Source organism: Chondrus crispus, genomic scaffold (assembly GCF_000350225.1).
Source record: "Chondrus crispus Stackhouse genomic scaffold, scaffold_25, whole genome shotgun sequence".
NCBI classification, from domain to species: Eukaryota; Rhodophyta; class Florideophyceae; order Gigartinales; family Gigartinaceae; genus Chondrus; species Chondrus crispus.
Genome location: NW_005179151.1, coordinates 25,348 through 41,556, shown reverse-complemented (window position 1 = coordinate 41,556; position 16,209 = coordinate 25,348). Strand labels below are relative to the sequence as shown.

The 16,209-nt window shown below is 51.0% G+C and overlaps 3 protein-coding genes across 3 annotated transcripts; 1 reads left to right on the top strand and 2 right to left on the bottom strand.

Annotated features, from left to right (window-relative positions):
- Positions 1–339: 339 nt before the first annotated feature.
- Positions 340–1,518, bottom strand: CHC_T00004787001 (hypothetical protein). Its single transcript, XM_005716503.1, has one exon. It carries the CDS (start codon positions 1,516–1,518, stop codon positions 340–342), a length of 1,179 nt encoding a protein of 392 aa, XP_005716560.1.
- A 1,008-nt stretch (positions 1,519–2,526) lies between these two features.
- On the bottom strand, positions 2,527–4,047 carry CHC_T00004786001 (hypothetical protein). The gene has a single exon (XM_005716502.1). The coding sequence runs from the start codon at positions 4,045–4,047 to the stop codon at positions 2,527–2,529; it is 1,521 nt and encodes a 506-aa protein (XP_005716559.1).
- Positions 4,048–7,897: 3,850 nt separating this feature from the next.
- Positions 7,898–9,670, top strand: CHC_T00004785001 (hypothetical protein). The gene has a single exon (XM_005716501.1). The coding sequence runs from the start codon at positions 7,898–7,900 to the stop codon at positions 9,668–9,670; it is 1,773 nt and encodes a 590-aa protein (XP_005716558.1).
- The last annotated feature ends 6,539 nt before the right edge of the window (positions 9,671–16,209 follow it).

Here is a 16,209-nt window from a genome sequence, read left to right as displayed (position 1 = left end):
TTGTGTCGATACGGAGGGAGCAGCAAGCAGAAGGAGATAAGCGTTCGGTGCTGGAATGAGGTCGTGGCATACGTGTCAGTACGGTAATACGTAGGCGGCGCTACCGAACGCGTATGACTGCAAAAATGGGGCGTATTTGTGACATCACATGCACGTCGCACCTGCACGCCCATCCTCATCCAGCAGCAGTACAGTACCACACCATTCAGTGCTGTACACATGCACTCCAGGTAACTTAACCGAGCGGGCCTCACCCCCCCCCCCACACGTCATGTGCGGCACTACTGTACATTCCAAATCCGCACACGTGCAAATCCGTACACGTGTACACGTGCTCATCTAACTCGAGTTCCTGTCAGGTTCGGAATCGCTGCTGTATTCGCTGCTTGAGTCGCTTCCCGAATCACTATTCTCTTCCTTCCCTCTCTCCTCGCCTGCTCCATTATATCCGGCCCCTTTCTCGTCGCCGTGCCTTGAAGCCTTGCTGCGCTCATCCCCCTTTGATCCTGCATGCCCCGCATGTCCATTGCATTCTTCTGCCACCGTCTGTGCCACAACTGGAGCAACTCTACTGTCTGTCGTATCCTTTCCTTTCCGTCCACCTTCGTCTTCTAGATCCCCTCCCTTCTCCTGTTGCGCCTTTGCCCCGCCAGCCACTCTCTCCACTTCCACCGTACGTGTCTCGCTTCCGCGCTCGGTCGCGGGCCCGGCATCGTTCCCTTTCTCAATAGTCATAGTCTTGTCCCCGCTGTTGTCTTCGTTTGCTTCCTTCCCTTTTACAACATTCCCACCACCGTTTTCAAAACTACTTCCAGACTTCCCCTTGCTTGTTCCTTCCTTCTCTCGTATAAGCCGCTTTTTGCGCATGGGCCCCTCTACTTCCCCATCTTCAATCGGCACAATCCGGTTCTTCCACATCTTGCTTCCTCGCTTCATACCCGTCCTCAGACTGATCAGATCTCCATTATCAGAAACCCGACTTGTTATTGAGTCGCAGCAGTCCCCAAGTGATATATCCTTGTAAACACACATTGCACTGTCCCGTAGAAGCATCGAAAGCAAAAATGGGTAAGCATAATCCTTTTTATCGATGCTCACCTTCTGCACCAGCTCATTGAAATCCATACTTCTTTTCAAAGCCCCTGCCATCTGCGCGAGAGACTTGACCACCTGCGATATCCTAATCACAACAGAGCTCGCGCAGGATACAATCGCCTGTTCCTCTTCTGCAGAGTAGGAGCACCACTGCATCAACTCCTTGTTTTCCTTAGCACTATCAAGCCGAGCCACAGCGCACTCAAACTGTAGCCTGGATTCAAGCTCCTTCCCTGCATCCGTCATACCCGCCCTATTTAAAACCCCAATCAAGTCGCGCACTTCCCGCTCATTCATAAAAATTACATCTGTTCGTGTGCTTGCCTTACCATTCGTTGAAGAGGGATCCAGAGGAAACGAATCAGAGCTTATCATTGTGCTTCCCGGAAACCCCTTTGCCGCCCGCAACACTATGACCAGCATCAAAAACGCTGCACGCACGCGCTTCACCATCTCTTCGTCTGTGTTGGGCCCGCAAAGCTCAGTGGCCCGTCGCCAGACTTCTCTGCACCGCTTCCGCGACAGCCACCAGGATAGATCATGGGCCTCAGAATTCTGGTGAAAGGTCTCCACGACAGCAGCAACGACGACAACCGGCAATGAATGCATCCAGGTGCACGGACAAAGGTACAACTTGCGATATACGTGGTTCATTATGGCAGCCGCCTCTTCCACAGCTGTTGTGGTCCAGATAAACTTGCGATTGATTCGCGATAAAAAGACAAGCTTCCCGAGGATGGCATCGCTCATCTTTCTAGTGAGGCCATTGACAACCAGGGAGATGTAAGCGTGTAGGATGTTGGCCTTTGTCTTCTTGCGCCGCAACTCTTCCTCTGCATCTCGCGCTGCCTCGCGCGATGCTAATGCCTTGACAAGTGCCACACTTTTTCTCTTGGAAACCTTGTCTACATCGCGGCCTTTTACGTCTCGCACCGCCCTTTCAACAGCAGCGTTCCATATTTTGTCCCGGAGAGGGAGAAGGCCCGAAAGAGCCGTGCCCGATAAGTCAACCTCACTCAGCAAATATGTGAACGACATCACGGCCACGAGACCCGCGCGTTCGCGCCGACTGTCTGCTTGATGGCACCCGTCTTGAGATGGGGAAATGAAACGATCGCGCTGCCCGCAAATTTCTACGACCCAAAACGACACGTTTTCCTGTTGAGCAGGCCACGATCATAGCTCTTCGTGTTTGCTTGTTTTTTTAACTGCGAAGTATTTCTTTTGATTGCCATTTTTTAATTTTCCTAAATTTTATTTTTTTGAAACAGACCGACCGCTCTGCATAGCCAGTCGAACCCGAAATCTGCCGCCTCACGCCGTTCTGTCCGAAAGCTAAGGTAGATCCATGCATCATCCAGCCGCACTCCGGTCAAATCGTGTCCGCTAGAAGCGAGACAGGCGAGTACATCAAGGTGGAAGAGATGCGTTTCAGACGACCGAAGAGAGTTTCTTCGCCCACGCCTTACCAGCTAGTGTGGGCACTGGTACGCTCCCTTTGATCGAGTTTTCCGACCCTGTATTGAACCCTCCCTTCCGCGCTCGTGGGAACGCAGGGAAATTCGCTGGATGCAAAGGCGAGTGCTCCCCCTGCCCATCCCTTCTGCTTTCCTGGCTTCGACAAACTCCATTTTGTTGTTGGCCTTTTCCATACCAACGCTGAGACGTTTGCCGCTTGCCGCTCGATAAGCCGTTGGCGCTCGTCGCGCCCATGAACGGTTGGTGCGAATCGGGCATGCACCTGCTATGTTTCATGTCATGAGGAGGTCCACAGGAGTGCACTTCACAGCTCTGAAGGCCAGCACCTTTGCTGTGCCGGTGATGTGTTGACGAACATCGGAGCCGCGGTCCGGTTGTGCGAACCTGTCCAAGACGCTTAGCATCATTTTCGTCCGAGCTTACGTTGGACGCCATCTTTTCGATTGCTCCAGGGCAGTGGGCATGCACTTGCAAGTTATCTCTCTGAGACCCCTTGTGCCCAATTGATGACAACAGTTGCTTCCGCTTATCTTGACTGCGCCCTCGCTCTATGTGCCGCCCATCTCTCACGGCTTCATGGCGGAGCAGTCTAGTGTCGCCGTTCATCTGCATTCTTCGGTCAGGCGCGTGGGGGCTGGTTTTCGTTCCACGTGCAGCATCTCTGCTTCTTGCTGCCGTTTGCAAAGTCTTCCTTGCGGAACTAGCTCCCTCTTCTATACAGCACTTTAACCTGTGCTCAGAGAGGGGGGAATGTAGTCTCTCCACCTGGCAATCACCTTGATTTGGATCATCTACTGTTGCTGCCGCCAGCGCAGATGGTTCTTTCTGCAAATGGATGCCGGGCAAGTAATGTCCCGGTTGACATGGAAGCTCTGCAACTTGGTGTGACAAGTCAGGGCTTCCAGCACGAGCCTGCAGTTTCGTCGAGGGGCATGCATCAGAAAACTGAGTTGAATTTTCCGTGGGGCTGGTAACAGGTTGCCGGCCGGGAAGCTGTACTGACCAGGACGGCATAGTCAGCGATTGCGGCCACACGGGGTACTGATGTTGAAATGTAGTCCCCGAGCTCTCTGAATGTCCAATGTGACCATGTGGGGGGAGTGGTGATCCACAGAAGTCTGGGTAAGGCGAGTGTTGTGCCAGAGGATGTCGGGGGACGATGAGTTGGGGCTGGTGCCTTGAGGATACGAACGGCCCAGGTACTATGAAAGCCGGGTTCCCCCTCAAGCGGACAAACTGGAATGAGGCGTCCACGTCAAGCGCTAGCGAAAAGGAGACAATAGCCCTGGCAACCTGAAAGGGGTCTGAGGCGCCCAATTGCGCCATTCTTGGCCAGCTGCAAATCTCGGCCAGCAGGACCCACCCATCAGCACCGATTATGCTCAGGAGGTAGGGGTCTTGCGAGAGATTAAAGGGGCCAAAGTAGAATTCAATTTGTTCCACGACTGCAACTGTGTGTTGAATAGAAAACATGTTTGAAAGAAGCTGCCTGTGGTGGGTGGAAGGGATGATTATGTGAAGGTCGGTGAGGGTAACTTTTGTGAAGCAGAATGCGAAGAAGATGCAGGCTGGTCAGAAACCGGTGTCTAGAAAATGAGCTAGAGTAGAGCAGAGGTGGGAAAAAATGATGTTTGAAAGCCGAATTTGGGGTTCAGCAAGGATACGGTTTCTCGAGTAAAGTTCTGAAGCAGTATTTCAGAGTGAAGAAAAGTAGCACAACAGATGGCCTTGGCTCGAGTCAAAATATGATGCGAATGAGTAGCAGTAGATGACTATGCCCCGTAATGCAAACCAAAAGCAAGAAACCGAGTGGTTGGGAATTGCTGTAGTAGTGCTCGAGAGGTGCTTGGTACAGTTATGTGGTGTAGATTAAACAGGCTGAGGGAGAAAGGCGTGAAACGGGTTCAAATGTGAAGTCGAGGGCTTGGGCTTTGTTTGCTGTGAGAGTCTGTGGGGAAGCTCCGGAACGAACGGGAGGTCCTTAAATGATTGTGCGGAGGAACATGGACTTTGGTTTCGGAGGGAACGTGATGAAGTGGCAATCGAGAGTGGGTATGGAAAGATGAGGAATGTGACCTTAATCTGAATCGTGATGACTTCTGTCCGCCATCATTGATCGCCTAGGATAAGACGAGGCATAGAAGCGTACGAAGCGCAAGCGACGAAAATTACGGGTTGATAGTTGATACGGGAAGGAAAAAGCACTGTGTCGAGAATGAGACGGCAACCGGTTTGGGAGTGCTCATGGAAGCCGAAGGGGCGGAAGAAATGATAAGTGTGGCAAACGCACCCTTCTGCTTTCGCCATCATGTGTGATGGCGAAAGCAAAAGGATGCAAACGAACGCAGCACTACCAATCATGGTGAAGATATGACATGGTGGTAAAGTTGCTGATGAAGTGGAAGGGTTGAAGGTTGACAAGCGCTGAAAGAGAGAGAGAGGAGTCAATATACAAAGAGAGGCATGCAACCCAATATATTCTATAGAGATGGGCCCTTCTCCTCTTCTCGCAGTTTTGGAGAATTTTCTTATCTAAGCTGAATCGGATACATCGCGACCCCACCTCCTAGTGTAGAGTGCTGTCTCGTCATGCACATATGAGAGAGCGGAAACTGTTTCCATGCTGTTAGGGCGTTTCTCGTCCCTCTTCTCATATCTCTCTGTGTTAGTCTTCCCCTCTTGAATTCTCATCTCGCCTTCCACAGCTCTCGTGAAAGTCTTTACTGACAGTGCAATGGTCGGCGCTCCCCAGCCATTCAAAAAAGACGGTAGCCCCGGTTCAAGTGACTGCAATTTCAATTGTTCATGTGCAATTCGGCTTAAGAGGGCGATGCATATGACCTGATTGCAATGTCGGGTGTTAAACAGTAGTTCTACCAACTGCACCAAGATTTGCAAGCAATCTCCCCGCTGAACTAAACTCTACCCAACTGTCGATTCCTGCGGCTGCAAGCACTGCGTTGGAAAACGGATCTGTCGCGGAAGGCGAGACTCACTAACCAAATGAGCACGGCTTCGTCAAGGCCACAGAACAAGCTGTTCAAGATCTCTATAAAGTAAAGCAAGGAATGAGTGCCTTTCATACTTCATTTGTAAGTATAACAATCCTAATCTTTAAGCGAACGAGCTCTCGAAGCACATGCACAGCTTTCATTAGAAACGAAAACTAGAAAAGAAGGCAGCATGGCTACACTACGATCATCGACCTGTTCACAATACCCCAGTAGTCCTGTCGTCCACCATACAAAAGTGTCGCAAGATGCCAAACACGTGCAAGATGTCTTATCACTGTGCACAATCGCAAGCTTGACCTATGATGTGCGGAGCAGGTAACAGGTCTAGGCCTGACGAAACGCAGTTCAACCCAGGTAGGCTTGTTCATTTCTGTTCGCACAGAGCCCGTTGAGACGACATGCAAGGCACGCAGACGCCCACAGTTGCCAAGTCAAAGTAGGGGAAAGATCCCGTGTCATTGGAGCAAAACGCATCCCCTCCACCCCGGTGTGTCCCTGCCGCAAAAGCGTTGTGCCTACACCAAAGGCACAACGCCAACACAAATGGAACGCCGCAGTGCTTGAAGATTCATCAACTAAATGCCCTCTATATATTCAAAGAAGGTTTGGACAGGACGAAAGAAATGCAGTTGTGCGAACATCGCAATAAGTTGCTTTATGGACGCATCTTGGCGTCATTCAGTACCTTGCCTGAACATGACCATTATCAGGTCGAGGGTTGAAAATCTCTTCAGAGCCGACAGGACTCAAAAACTGTTACTAGAAAAGTTGGGAGAATGCGGTGTATGCCGACTTGAGAAACTGATTTACCGCCTCGAGCTGTAGAGAAGAACTAGGACTAAGCCTCTACAGGCAACTTAGTAACATGTTCTATATCTTTCATTCACTCTGCTCTGTATTAACTTGTTCTACCATGCCTTTTTTCAGATTATGGATGGAAATCGCGAAACACAAATAGAGTCAACTACTCCGCTATTGTGCCTCGTGGATTTACCAAAAGAACATTATATAAACCGACGTTTCAGTCCACGGTTGGCACCTGTGTCCTATCAACGCCCTCTGGTACGTATAATGTATGTAAATGTTTCTCCCTCGATACCCGGAAAACGGCAGAGGCTCGTTCAGTACCTCTGCAAGACAAATAGTCCACACTAAAAAGAAATAGTCGTACCACGTAAGAAGGATGTTAAGCTGGCTTCCTCGCCGTCACGGCTCCGAAGCTAAGTACGGCCGGATGTCTCCACGAAATTGAGTGACTGTTGCATGGACCGCCCCTGTAACAGAGTCTGGTCTCAGTGAGTATGCAAGGCAAAATATGAGAACGACACAGAACAGAGAGAGGGAGGTGGGAATAGAATCGCCTTATGGTTTAGAATGAGAAACGCCCAATACTGTACCTGTAACGCTACTCTACTTATAGTCGTGATCTGCATGCCGAGACACAAAACAGAGAAGTGGAAACGGACTGCATTTAATTCAGAATAGTGACGCATGTCTTTTCCCACTGGCGTCTCCTTCGCTGTCTTTTCCCAGCACCCTCCAGATCTTAAACTTTAAGGAATTCTTCATGCTTCACTACTCTTCAGACTCAACCGGAAGCCCCCCTCCGTCGCCATTCAGTTGTCATCGCAATCGGGCAAAGGGCCTCTCTTGCCGTCTTACGCGAAATCCCAGATTTCGTCACAACTTTGAGGGTGGCTTCCGGCCCGCTCCATCACCGTATTCAGCACTGCTTCCTCTCAAACATTAATCCGACATGATCGCTTCGTCTACCATCATTCATCCGTGTTCGCCCCGACCAACTGCACTTGAACACCTCTCATCGCTGATATGCATTTGACAAGCAATCCAGTCTCCCTCAATACAATCTGCCCTTACGCGTCTCTCCTCAACAGATGTATTCCTGCCGCTCCTTCATCATCTTGCAGCCATTTCCTGCCCAAACCTCTGCATTCTCTCCCCAACTTACATAAATACCACCAGTTCCCTTTGTTTCCCTCTTGTCTTCCTCTGCCGCACCCACACAAACACAAATCTCTTGACTTGCTCTGCCTCATCTCATCCGCACTTCCGAATTCCACACGTTCCTATAACTTCTCCAACCCTCTCTCAACGTTTCTCCTTGCATACATTTCGTGCAAAACTCTCAACTTTGCTTTGAATCAAACAAGACAAAGTATCTTTGCTGAAAACCTACCCGCAGCCTTCGCCTCACTACCTACAACAACCTTCCGCATCAGTCTTGCAGTCGATCCAAGAACCTTTCTTTCCGTCCCACCTCTACAAACGGACATCTTTATCATTTCAACATGTCTTTTTACACACACACGATCGCTATCCTTATGCAGGTCGAGTTCTATTTCAGTCCCTTCAATCTCCCTCAGGATCGCCACCTGCAGGACATTATGGGTGCCGATGGCTGGGTGCTCCTCGCTGAGGTATGCAGTTGGCCGAGGATGGCCCTCTTAGGAGTCTCAGATCCGCTCGACGTTGCCAGAGCACTTGTTGCTTTCTCTCACGCACTTGAGGTGGACACATCTCACAAGTTCATCCGTCTCAGGTCGCAACCAGTTTATGTCTTACCCGATTCACTCCAGTCTCCATGCCCGCCGCACGCCTTCCACGCAATGCACCCGTGCTCGCAGCCAGTGCCATGCATACCCGACTTCCAACCCAATTCGGCGCAGCAGCAGGGTTATCCTCACAACACTGGGGTCCCATTTCCACCGCAGTATGCCTCTTCTACTGAGCAATTCATCGTTTCAGCCAATGTCAGGCAACCGCACTTTCTGCCGCCTGGTTCTTTTCCCATGGAGGCGTCACAGGATCGAGTCAACACCTTCATGCCGCACATCTCAATGCATCCTGGGAATTCGACTATAACGGGGAACAATGGGCATCTATCCTGCCAGCACCAGGAAGAGTTGGAGAGAGCTTCACCGCAGGCAATGCAGCCCACACGGCAGCCATTGTCAAACATTATGTCGTTCTCAAGTGAATCCATTACGGAAGGCGGGACAAGTCCTCGCCGTCACGGACATAGCTGCCCAAGTGTCGCAGAATGTTCGCTCGAGAAGCTGGGAGTGGATGAAGGTAACACAGATCCTTCAGCTGTGACATTGCAAGCCAGCCATTACCTGAACGAGCCCGTCAAACGCATGCATGAGGCCCTCACGATAGCGACCCCGCAAATGGAGGCACCGCGGAAACCGCAATCTAGACCTGTTCCCGAAAGGCCCCAGCAGATGATTCACCCCAACGAAGACCTGTGCTCAAAGCCGACGGCCACAAGGGTGCCTCATCACCGTGTGGAGCAGCGATCTTTCGCTGACCAAGACCCCAGCCGGCGAATGCCTCCTACACTGGGGCATCATAGCTCGATTCGGTTGGATCACTTCACAGCTCATCGAATAGAGACGCACGGACGACAATCGGGGATCGAAGTTCATCGCAGCTCTCAAGGTCACTACTGCAAACGAAGGGGGGCTGCAATCGAGCGTGTGGCCTCGGATGTAAGCTCGGATGAGAACTCGAGTACGAATCGTGGCCATATGAATACATCCACTGCAGGAGTGCAACTTCATACCAAGGCCATACAACTCAGGCACGAAGCGAAGGGTCGCTGTCGTCGCAGCGTCGAGACTTCAGTTCAAACAGCTCCAAAGGTTGTTTACGACATCTCAAGTTGGAGGACAACACAAGAACGTTTTCGTTCAATGGATCTCGATCAGTCCTGTAGTGCAAAACGAAAGGGACCGCACCGTTCGCGGCGTTGGAACAGAAGAGACGGCCACCACGATCCTCGAGACAGGTACAGAAGGGCTGAGGCGCCCAAAGACAGATCGCCGTTTTGTGAAGCGGACTTCCCTCCGCTGCGGCAGAAGGCTCCGCCGCCACAGAAGGAGACCAGTGCGCCCCGCGGATGCTCTGCCAAGGGATTGAAAGAGTGCACATCACGGCCATACTCACCCGGGGTGGTGTGGGCAAAAAAGCCAGTGTCAGTCGGGCAAAATCCACCCGCGTCACACAGGAATGATACTCGAGCGCATCAAGTCACAGAGGGTGGCGGGAGGCGCCGGTGACAGGCCAATGGGGCAAATGCGAACCAGGTGGGAGCGGTTGATGAAGTGTGATGACCCGTGGATGTATTGCAATAACAACGGCAAGTAGACTCCTGTATTATATTGAAACTCATCGTCAAAGTCCTCCTTCGACAAACTCGAAGGAATTGTAGAGACGCGTTTGTTAAAATGTTTCCTCGATTTGAAGTATTCTTCGTTCTGTCTCACGAATGCCCTTGAATTCTCGTTTTGCAAAAAAGAAACCCTTGGTGCCCTTTCTTCAAATACTTTTCCTGTAGTTAGGAAACTCTGGAAATGAGTAAAGAACACCTGTATTTCTGTCGCGCAGCTGCTCTCCAACGTTCCCAATTAGCCCATTCCTTCTGCCAAAATACATTCGTTTGTTTGAGGAGCATCTACACAATACGCCCATGTATTGGTCGATCACACCGTAATTTATCATGCTTGACAGAGGGCAGACAGCGGCTGGGGAGTGCACCGTTACCAGGTACTCGCCGGCGGACGGCGGCATGGTGTGTATTGTGTGGTGATTCCTTCATATGACTCCCAGTCATTCCTCTCTCATGTCGTTGGCCAACGGCACCTCCCCTTTTGCTCAGTGGTCATCACATATTGTATTAATGCCGCTGCGCTGCCTGCCCACAACCCGGCTCCTTCGGGGTCTTAGCTCTGTTGTAAATAAAGATGTAAGGTATATGATAAGGTACACATTAGGGTAACTGCGTACAGTACCTCAAATATCGCAGTTGCGTGAAAGCACTTAGAGCACGACCACCAGTGGGCTATATCAACCTATTTCCAAATTTTAGCCCACCGAAAACCAAAAAAGCATCCCCACCAGCGGTCAATAATATAAATTCTGCGAATAAGATTCTGCTGAAGGAGAGGACCGAGGTAACAGGTGCCGTGACCCGAGGAGAGGGTCAGGAATGGAGAAACTATGCAGAAGAGGAAGATTTTAGGGGAAATCTAGGAATTTAGGTGACCCTCACAGGATCTCGTTCGGCAAGATTGGTGCGGTACGATTCCTGAGCGGGGAGAAAACCCTCCCCCTCTCTGCCGATTGGACTTTGGATGGGTACATATGCGAATGGATGAGGTAGTAAGACACCACCTGTCACCCCGGTAGCGACTTTTCTAGGGGCTATGCAACATGGATGTTATTATAAACGCGCCGAAGGAGTCATTCCTCGCCCAGTTCTATGCCGCAGATTGGAGAGATGTGCTCCTCCCGTGGCTTGTTGCCGCTGACGTCGAGGATGCTGTGACGCTTGCCACAAATTTGGTCAGCGCGGGACCGGCCTTCGGGTTTGTACCAGCCTCTTGGGGTGTCGGGCCTGGCCCTATTGCTACCCGTTTGACTAGGTGGTATCGCCGTTCGTACAGTTTCAAGGCAACTTTTGGAGACGCTGGAGACTGTTTTTCCCGGAACACGCGTTTCTGGAAGAGCCAGATCAATAATAAGGAGGGACTGAGTGCCGTTGGCCAGCTGCTACGCTTGGGGACGGATATTCATGACCCTAGTCTCGACGCGTTGGAGAATTTAGCATCCGCTTTAGATGCGGCCGCTGTCCAGGGTCCAGGTATCGAGGGAATGTTCCTGCAAGATGAAGAAGAAGGCCCGCTGAGGTCTCGTGTGCTCACTCTTTGGACGTTGGTTCATGGTGTGCGGTCTTTGGCTGGGTTCAAAGATCGCTTTGGTTCCCTAGATTCTCAACGTATCAAAGAGGCGTTCAAGAGGGAGTTCGTCCCCACCGCCATCCGAAGTCTGAGACGGGTGGATTGCACAGGTTTTCTATCTCTTCTAAGTATACCCGAGGAGCGCTACTCCGGCCACGATCTCACAGAATTACGCTCTGTACTTGAGACTGTGTTCCATGAGATCACGACGGGCGTCAATCCAGTTCACCAAGCTTCTCCGGCGGAAGGAATTGGTCCCCCTGTTGCCGACCAACATCATGCTACTGCACAAGTACAAAGTGTCCCACCGCCGCCGCTCCCGGTATCTAATCCCATTGACTCGGTGGGTGCAGACCCTACACCCACCGTGCCCATTGCCGGCTCCCAGGGATTCAGCGTCGCTGAAGGGATGCAGCGAGCTGAGAATGCCGTAAGGTTCCTCGACATTGATGTCAATGGGGGAATCACTGACATTCAAGATGGGGAGGATGACGATCGCGAGATGGACGAGTTCCGTCCTCATCAGGGACCATCAGCCCTAATCCGGCCAGCTGGTCTCTCTCCTGCGCAGTCGAAGGAGTATGACGCCCTCACTCTGTACTTCCCCGCTACATGGAAGATGTATGTTCACCGGGGCGGGTTGGAGTTTGCCAGGAAGGTGGAGGAGTACACCACCGAGATATCATTGAAGGAAAATCTCGTCGCCTACCTCGCAGTCTTCCTAAAAGAAAAAGACGTTATTGAGCACTTCTGCCGTCTTAAGGGATTGGGATACACTCCAACCGCAGAAGGGAACCGACATCCGACGGCTGTTGTGCTGGCACGCTCGCTGTTCTGGTCCAAAGAGAAGCGCCTCGTACCGACCCCCTTCGCACCGTATGAGCGCATTACAGCCACTGAGCTATTGCGATGGACCCGCAACGGGGCGCTACTACAGAGACGCATCGAGAAGGCTCTCATGTGCTTAAAATCTGACGGTCAGGACGCAGGTCTAAGGGGAGAGATCACGTCTCTGGGACAACACTTGCTTCTGCTGACGGACAGTATGCACCCGTCTTTTTGGGTACGCACTGATGCCGTGGAATCAATGGTTCGGCGCCTTGCCATACTATTCTACATGTCGGAGGAAGTGAAGAGGTAGAAGCGGGTCGAGACATGGAATGGCGTGAACCAGTTCTTGGGCAATACCAGATCCCTTAGCATGGAAGCCCGGGCGTTCATCCAGCGGAGCATCGCAGCGTCCAAGAAGGACGCATAATCTAGCCTATAATCCAGCCTTCCTATTGGCTGTGCTGTGCTTACACCGTAAGAACCATTCGCGGCTTCGCCCCAGACCCCACCGGGGCTCTGCCCCGGACCCCCGCCCTTGCGGGACAGAAAATTGCACTTCTGCCTGCTGCCTCTTCCCCAACGGTCTTCGTCACCTCTCCATTTTCTCCAACTTCTCTCTTCCGCTACTCTCGTCCACACACAGTTCTGTTTCTCTCTACAGTACTTGCATGCTCGAGATGGTGGCTTTTTGCAGCTTCAGGGTGACCCTTGGGTGGTACGCCCGAGTACACCCTGAGTACACCCTGTGGTGTGCATGGCAGATCTCTCTCTCAGTTGCTACACGCACAAGACGTGGCAAAGACATGACGTGGCGTGGCCAAGGCATGACGTGGTAAATCGACGTGGGAAATCGCGAGTTGTTTACACTTCCTCCACCTACGTCTACGTTGGTTACACTCTCGCTCGCGATCGCGAGTTGTTTACACTCACTTCCACCTACATCTACGTGGGGTACACTGCTTGCTCCTCACTCGTTCCGTCCTGTCTGTCCGCCGTCCAGTCCGCCTCTCTGCTCTGCTCTCTGATCTCTGCTCTGATCTCTGCTCTGATCTCTGCTCTGCTCTCTGCTCTGCTCTCTGCTCTGCTCTCTGCTCTGCTCTCTGCCCTGCTCTCCGCTCTGCTCTACTCTGCTCTGCTCTGCTCTCGCCACCCCGCTCTTGTTTGCCCGCTCACTCGTGCTTAGGGCTCGAGCTCATGATTGTTTTGTTCCTCTCTTCGTCCTCTGTGCGTCTCTCTGTGTTTGCAACCTCCCTTCTCTCTGCTCTCTTTTCCTTTCCTTTCCGTCTTCCTTCCTCTTTCCTCCTTTCCCTTCTCTTTCCTCACTCTTCGCTTTCCTCACTCAATACGTTAACACTAATGGTAGGTTCGGAGGGGCAAGGGAAAGAACGAAGGCAGGTTGATGTGTGTGAGTGAAGGAGTTGGTGCCGAGGTTTACTTTGAAGCCGTTTTCCTGCGATACTTATACACTTCGAGTGCTACACTATCGCTCTACTCCGACTCCCAGTAAACCATACTCTACTATGCGCGACCAAGCGCGGTCCTCTTGTGGCCCGACCATACTGTTCGATTTCCACCTTACGAATCGATTCGTAACTATTAGCTCACAACTATTTCTACACATTCCAAATGACTGTAAACCATGGCCCTATGCATGCAACTGTTTCACACCTTACTAATCTGCATCCAGTCATGCCAGACTTCATTGTTGTGCAACGAACAACTTGGCACTTGTCTATTTCCAACAACGCAAACGTCTTTCATATCACAATCGCCATACGTATCCTTGTTTCTCACCTTACTAATTTCGCCAAGCACTGTCAGACAGTTATGGCAAGTTATAACAATGTGCATCCAGACTTTCTACACAACTCACATGAGAATACATGTAAATCACACGAGTACTGTCATGAACTTGCATCCAACGGCGCACCATGACGAGAGCACAGTGCAACGGCGCGTGCTCACGCAAGACTCGCATACAGCGTGACGCGTACACAGAATAATCGCACAACTGTATTCCTCTCGCGAGAAGTACTTGTTGTACTTTTGATTCACATGTACTGTACTCGGACACGCGCAGGATCGCAAACAGTCTGACACTGTAAAACTGTAAACCCTCATGTGCATACACCTGGATGCGTGTACATGTGTACGTACACGAATCCACCTGGCGACGTGTACATGTGTACACGGCATACATGTGTCCCGCCCGGGGGCCCCATGCAATTACCCATTACAACCATGGCAAACCACTTGAAACCCCCAAAACAACGTAATTATGGCATATACAGGCCATTTAAAGTACATCACAAGGCCAATGATGCACACGTGGACAACGCTCGACCAATAGATTTGCAGCATTACACCTGAGGGCCAATAGAATGGCAGTATTTCCTGTGTAGTCTATAGTGCTACGGGCCAAGGTTCCACCTGGCAAAACTATGCAAATTTGCATGACCCTCCGAGAGGCCACTTTCGTCCCCGGAACCCCAAAATCTGGGATTTTACACGTGTCATGTCGTGATATGGGTAAGAGCGCCCAGACCGTGCAGTCATGTACACGTGTCACTCGATTTTGACCTTTTCAGATAACAGCATGTGGTCGCACATTTTCAATAATGTACACGTGTCGCTCGGTTTTGCACTTTCCAGATAACGGCATGTGGTCGCACATTTTCAATACCTCCCCTCGATCACATGCTTTGGGCAGCTTTGCACTTGGAAAGCCCAACCGTGCCCACGAACTTTTCAAACAGCATGCGACCAAGTGGTTTGGTCAGCATATCGGCTGGCATTTCTGTTGTCGGACAATGGTACAATGTGACCAGTTTTCGCTGCACCGCATCTCGAACAAAATGATACGTAATATCAATGTGCTTGTTCCGACGATTTGTAGATTCGTTCTGAGCAAACGCAATCGTACCAGCGTTGTCACATCCAACGCGAATTGTTGGATCCGAATTCGCACCAAGTACATCGGCATGGAAGCGTCGAAGCCACGCGGCCTCTTTGCATGCTTCACTGAGTGCGATGTATTCTGCCTCACAAGTAGACTTTGCAACTACTGTTTGTTTCCGGGAAGCCCAACTGATAGGCCCATCACAAAGCTTGAACACGTACCCACTCGTTGATTTTCGTGATTCAAGGCATCCACCCCAATCTGCGTCGCTATACCCATGAAGTTCCGTACCAAGATCATCTTTACCAAACACTATTCCAGGATGCTGGGACCCACGCAAGTATCTCAAAACACGTTTCACACCAGTCCAATGCGAATCGTGAGGGTCGGCACAGTGTTGAGATAACTTTCCAATGGCAAACGCAATATCGGGGCGGGTCCCGACCATTAGGAACATTAGACATCCAATGGCTTGACGATATGGTTCAAAGCATGGGTTGTCATCAGTGCCAGTTTCGGCCACTTGCATTGTGACATGTCGAGACTGTTCCATCGGAGTAACGCAAGGATTGCATGCCGACATTTTGAACCGTTTCAGTACTGCTTGGGCATACTTCGACTGCGTGACGGTCAGGACGTGTTTAGAACGTATACGGTCGATCTCTAGACCAAGACAAGTCTTCGCTTCGCCAAGGTCTTTCATATCGAATCGTTTGTTGAGTTCATTTTTTATCCATAATATGGCCTCCAAGTCACTTCCAGCTAGCAGCAGATCGTCCACGTACAACGCGATAATCATGATGACATTGCCTTGACGTCGAATGTAAAGACATGGGTCGCTGCGTGTAGTGTTGAAACCAAGTTCAGTGATCAGAAACTCATCGATCTTACTATGCCATTGGCGATGGGCTTGCTTAAGACCATAGATTGCTTTCAAAAGTTTACACACCGAATCAGGTTTGACTTTGTCGATGCATCCTTCAGGTTGCTCCATGTAGATTTCTTCGTGAAGTTCACCGTTGAGGAAGGCAGTCACCACGTCCATCTGATGCAGCTCAAGGTCAAAGTGCGCAACCAGTGCCAGCAGCAGACGGATAGTTGTGAACTTGATGACAGGGGCGAAAGTTTC

Excerpts from the sequence above, each read along its gene's own strand:
- CHC_T00004787001 (XM_005716503.1), bottom strand. The coding sequence starts at position 1,518 with ATGCTGGTCATAGTGTTGCGGGCGGCAAAGGGGTTTCCGGGAAGCACA.
- CHC_T00004786001 (XM_005716502.1), bottom strand. The coding sequence starts at position 4,047 with ATGTTTTCTATTCAACACACAGTTGCAGTCGTGGAACAAATTGAATTC.
- CHC_T00004785001 (XM_005716501.1), top strand. The coding sequence starts at position 7,898 with ATGTCTTTTTACACACACACGATCGCTATCCTTATGCAGGTCGAGTTC.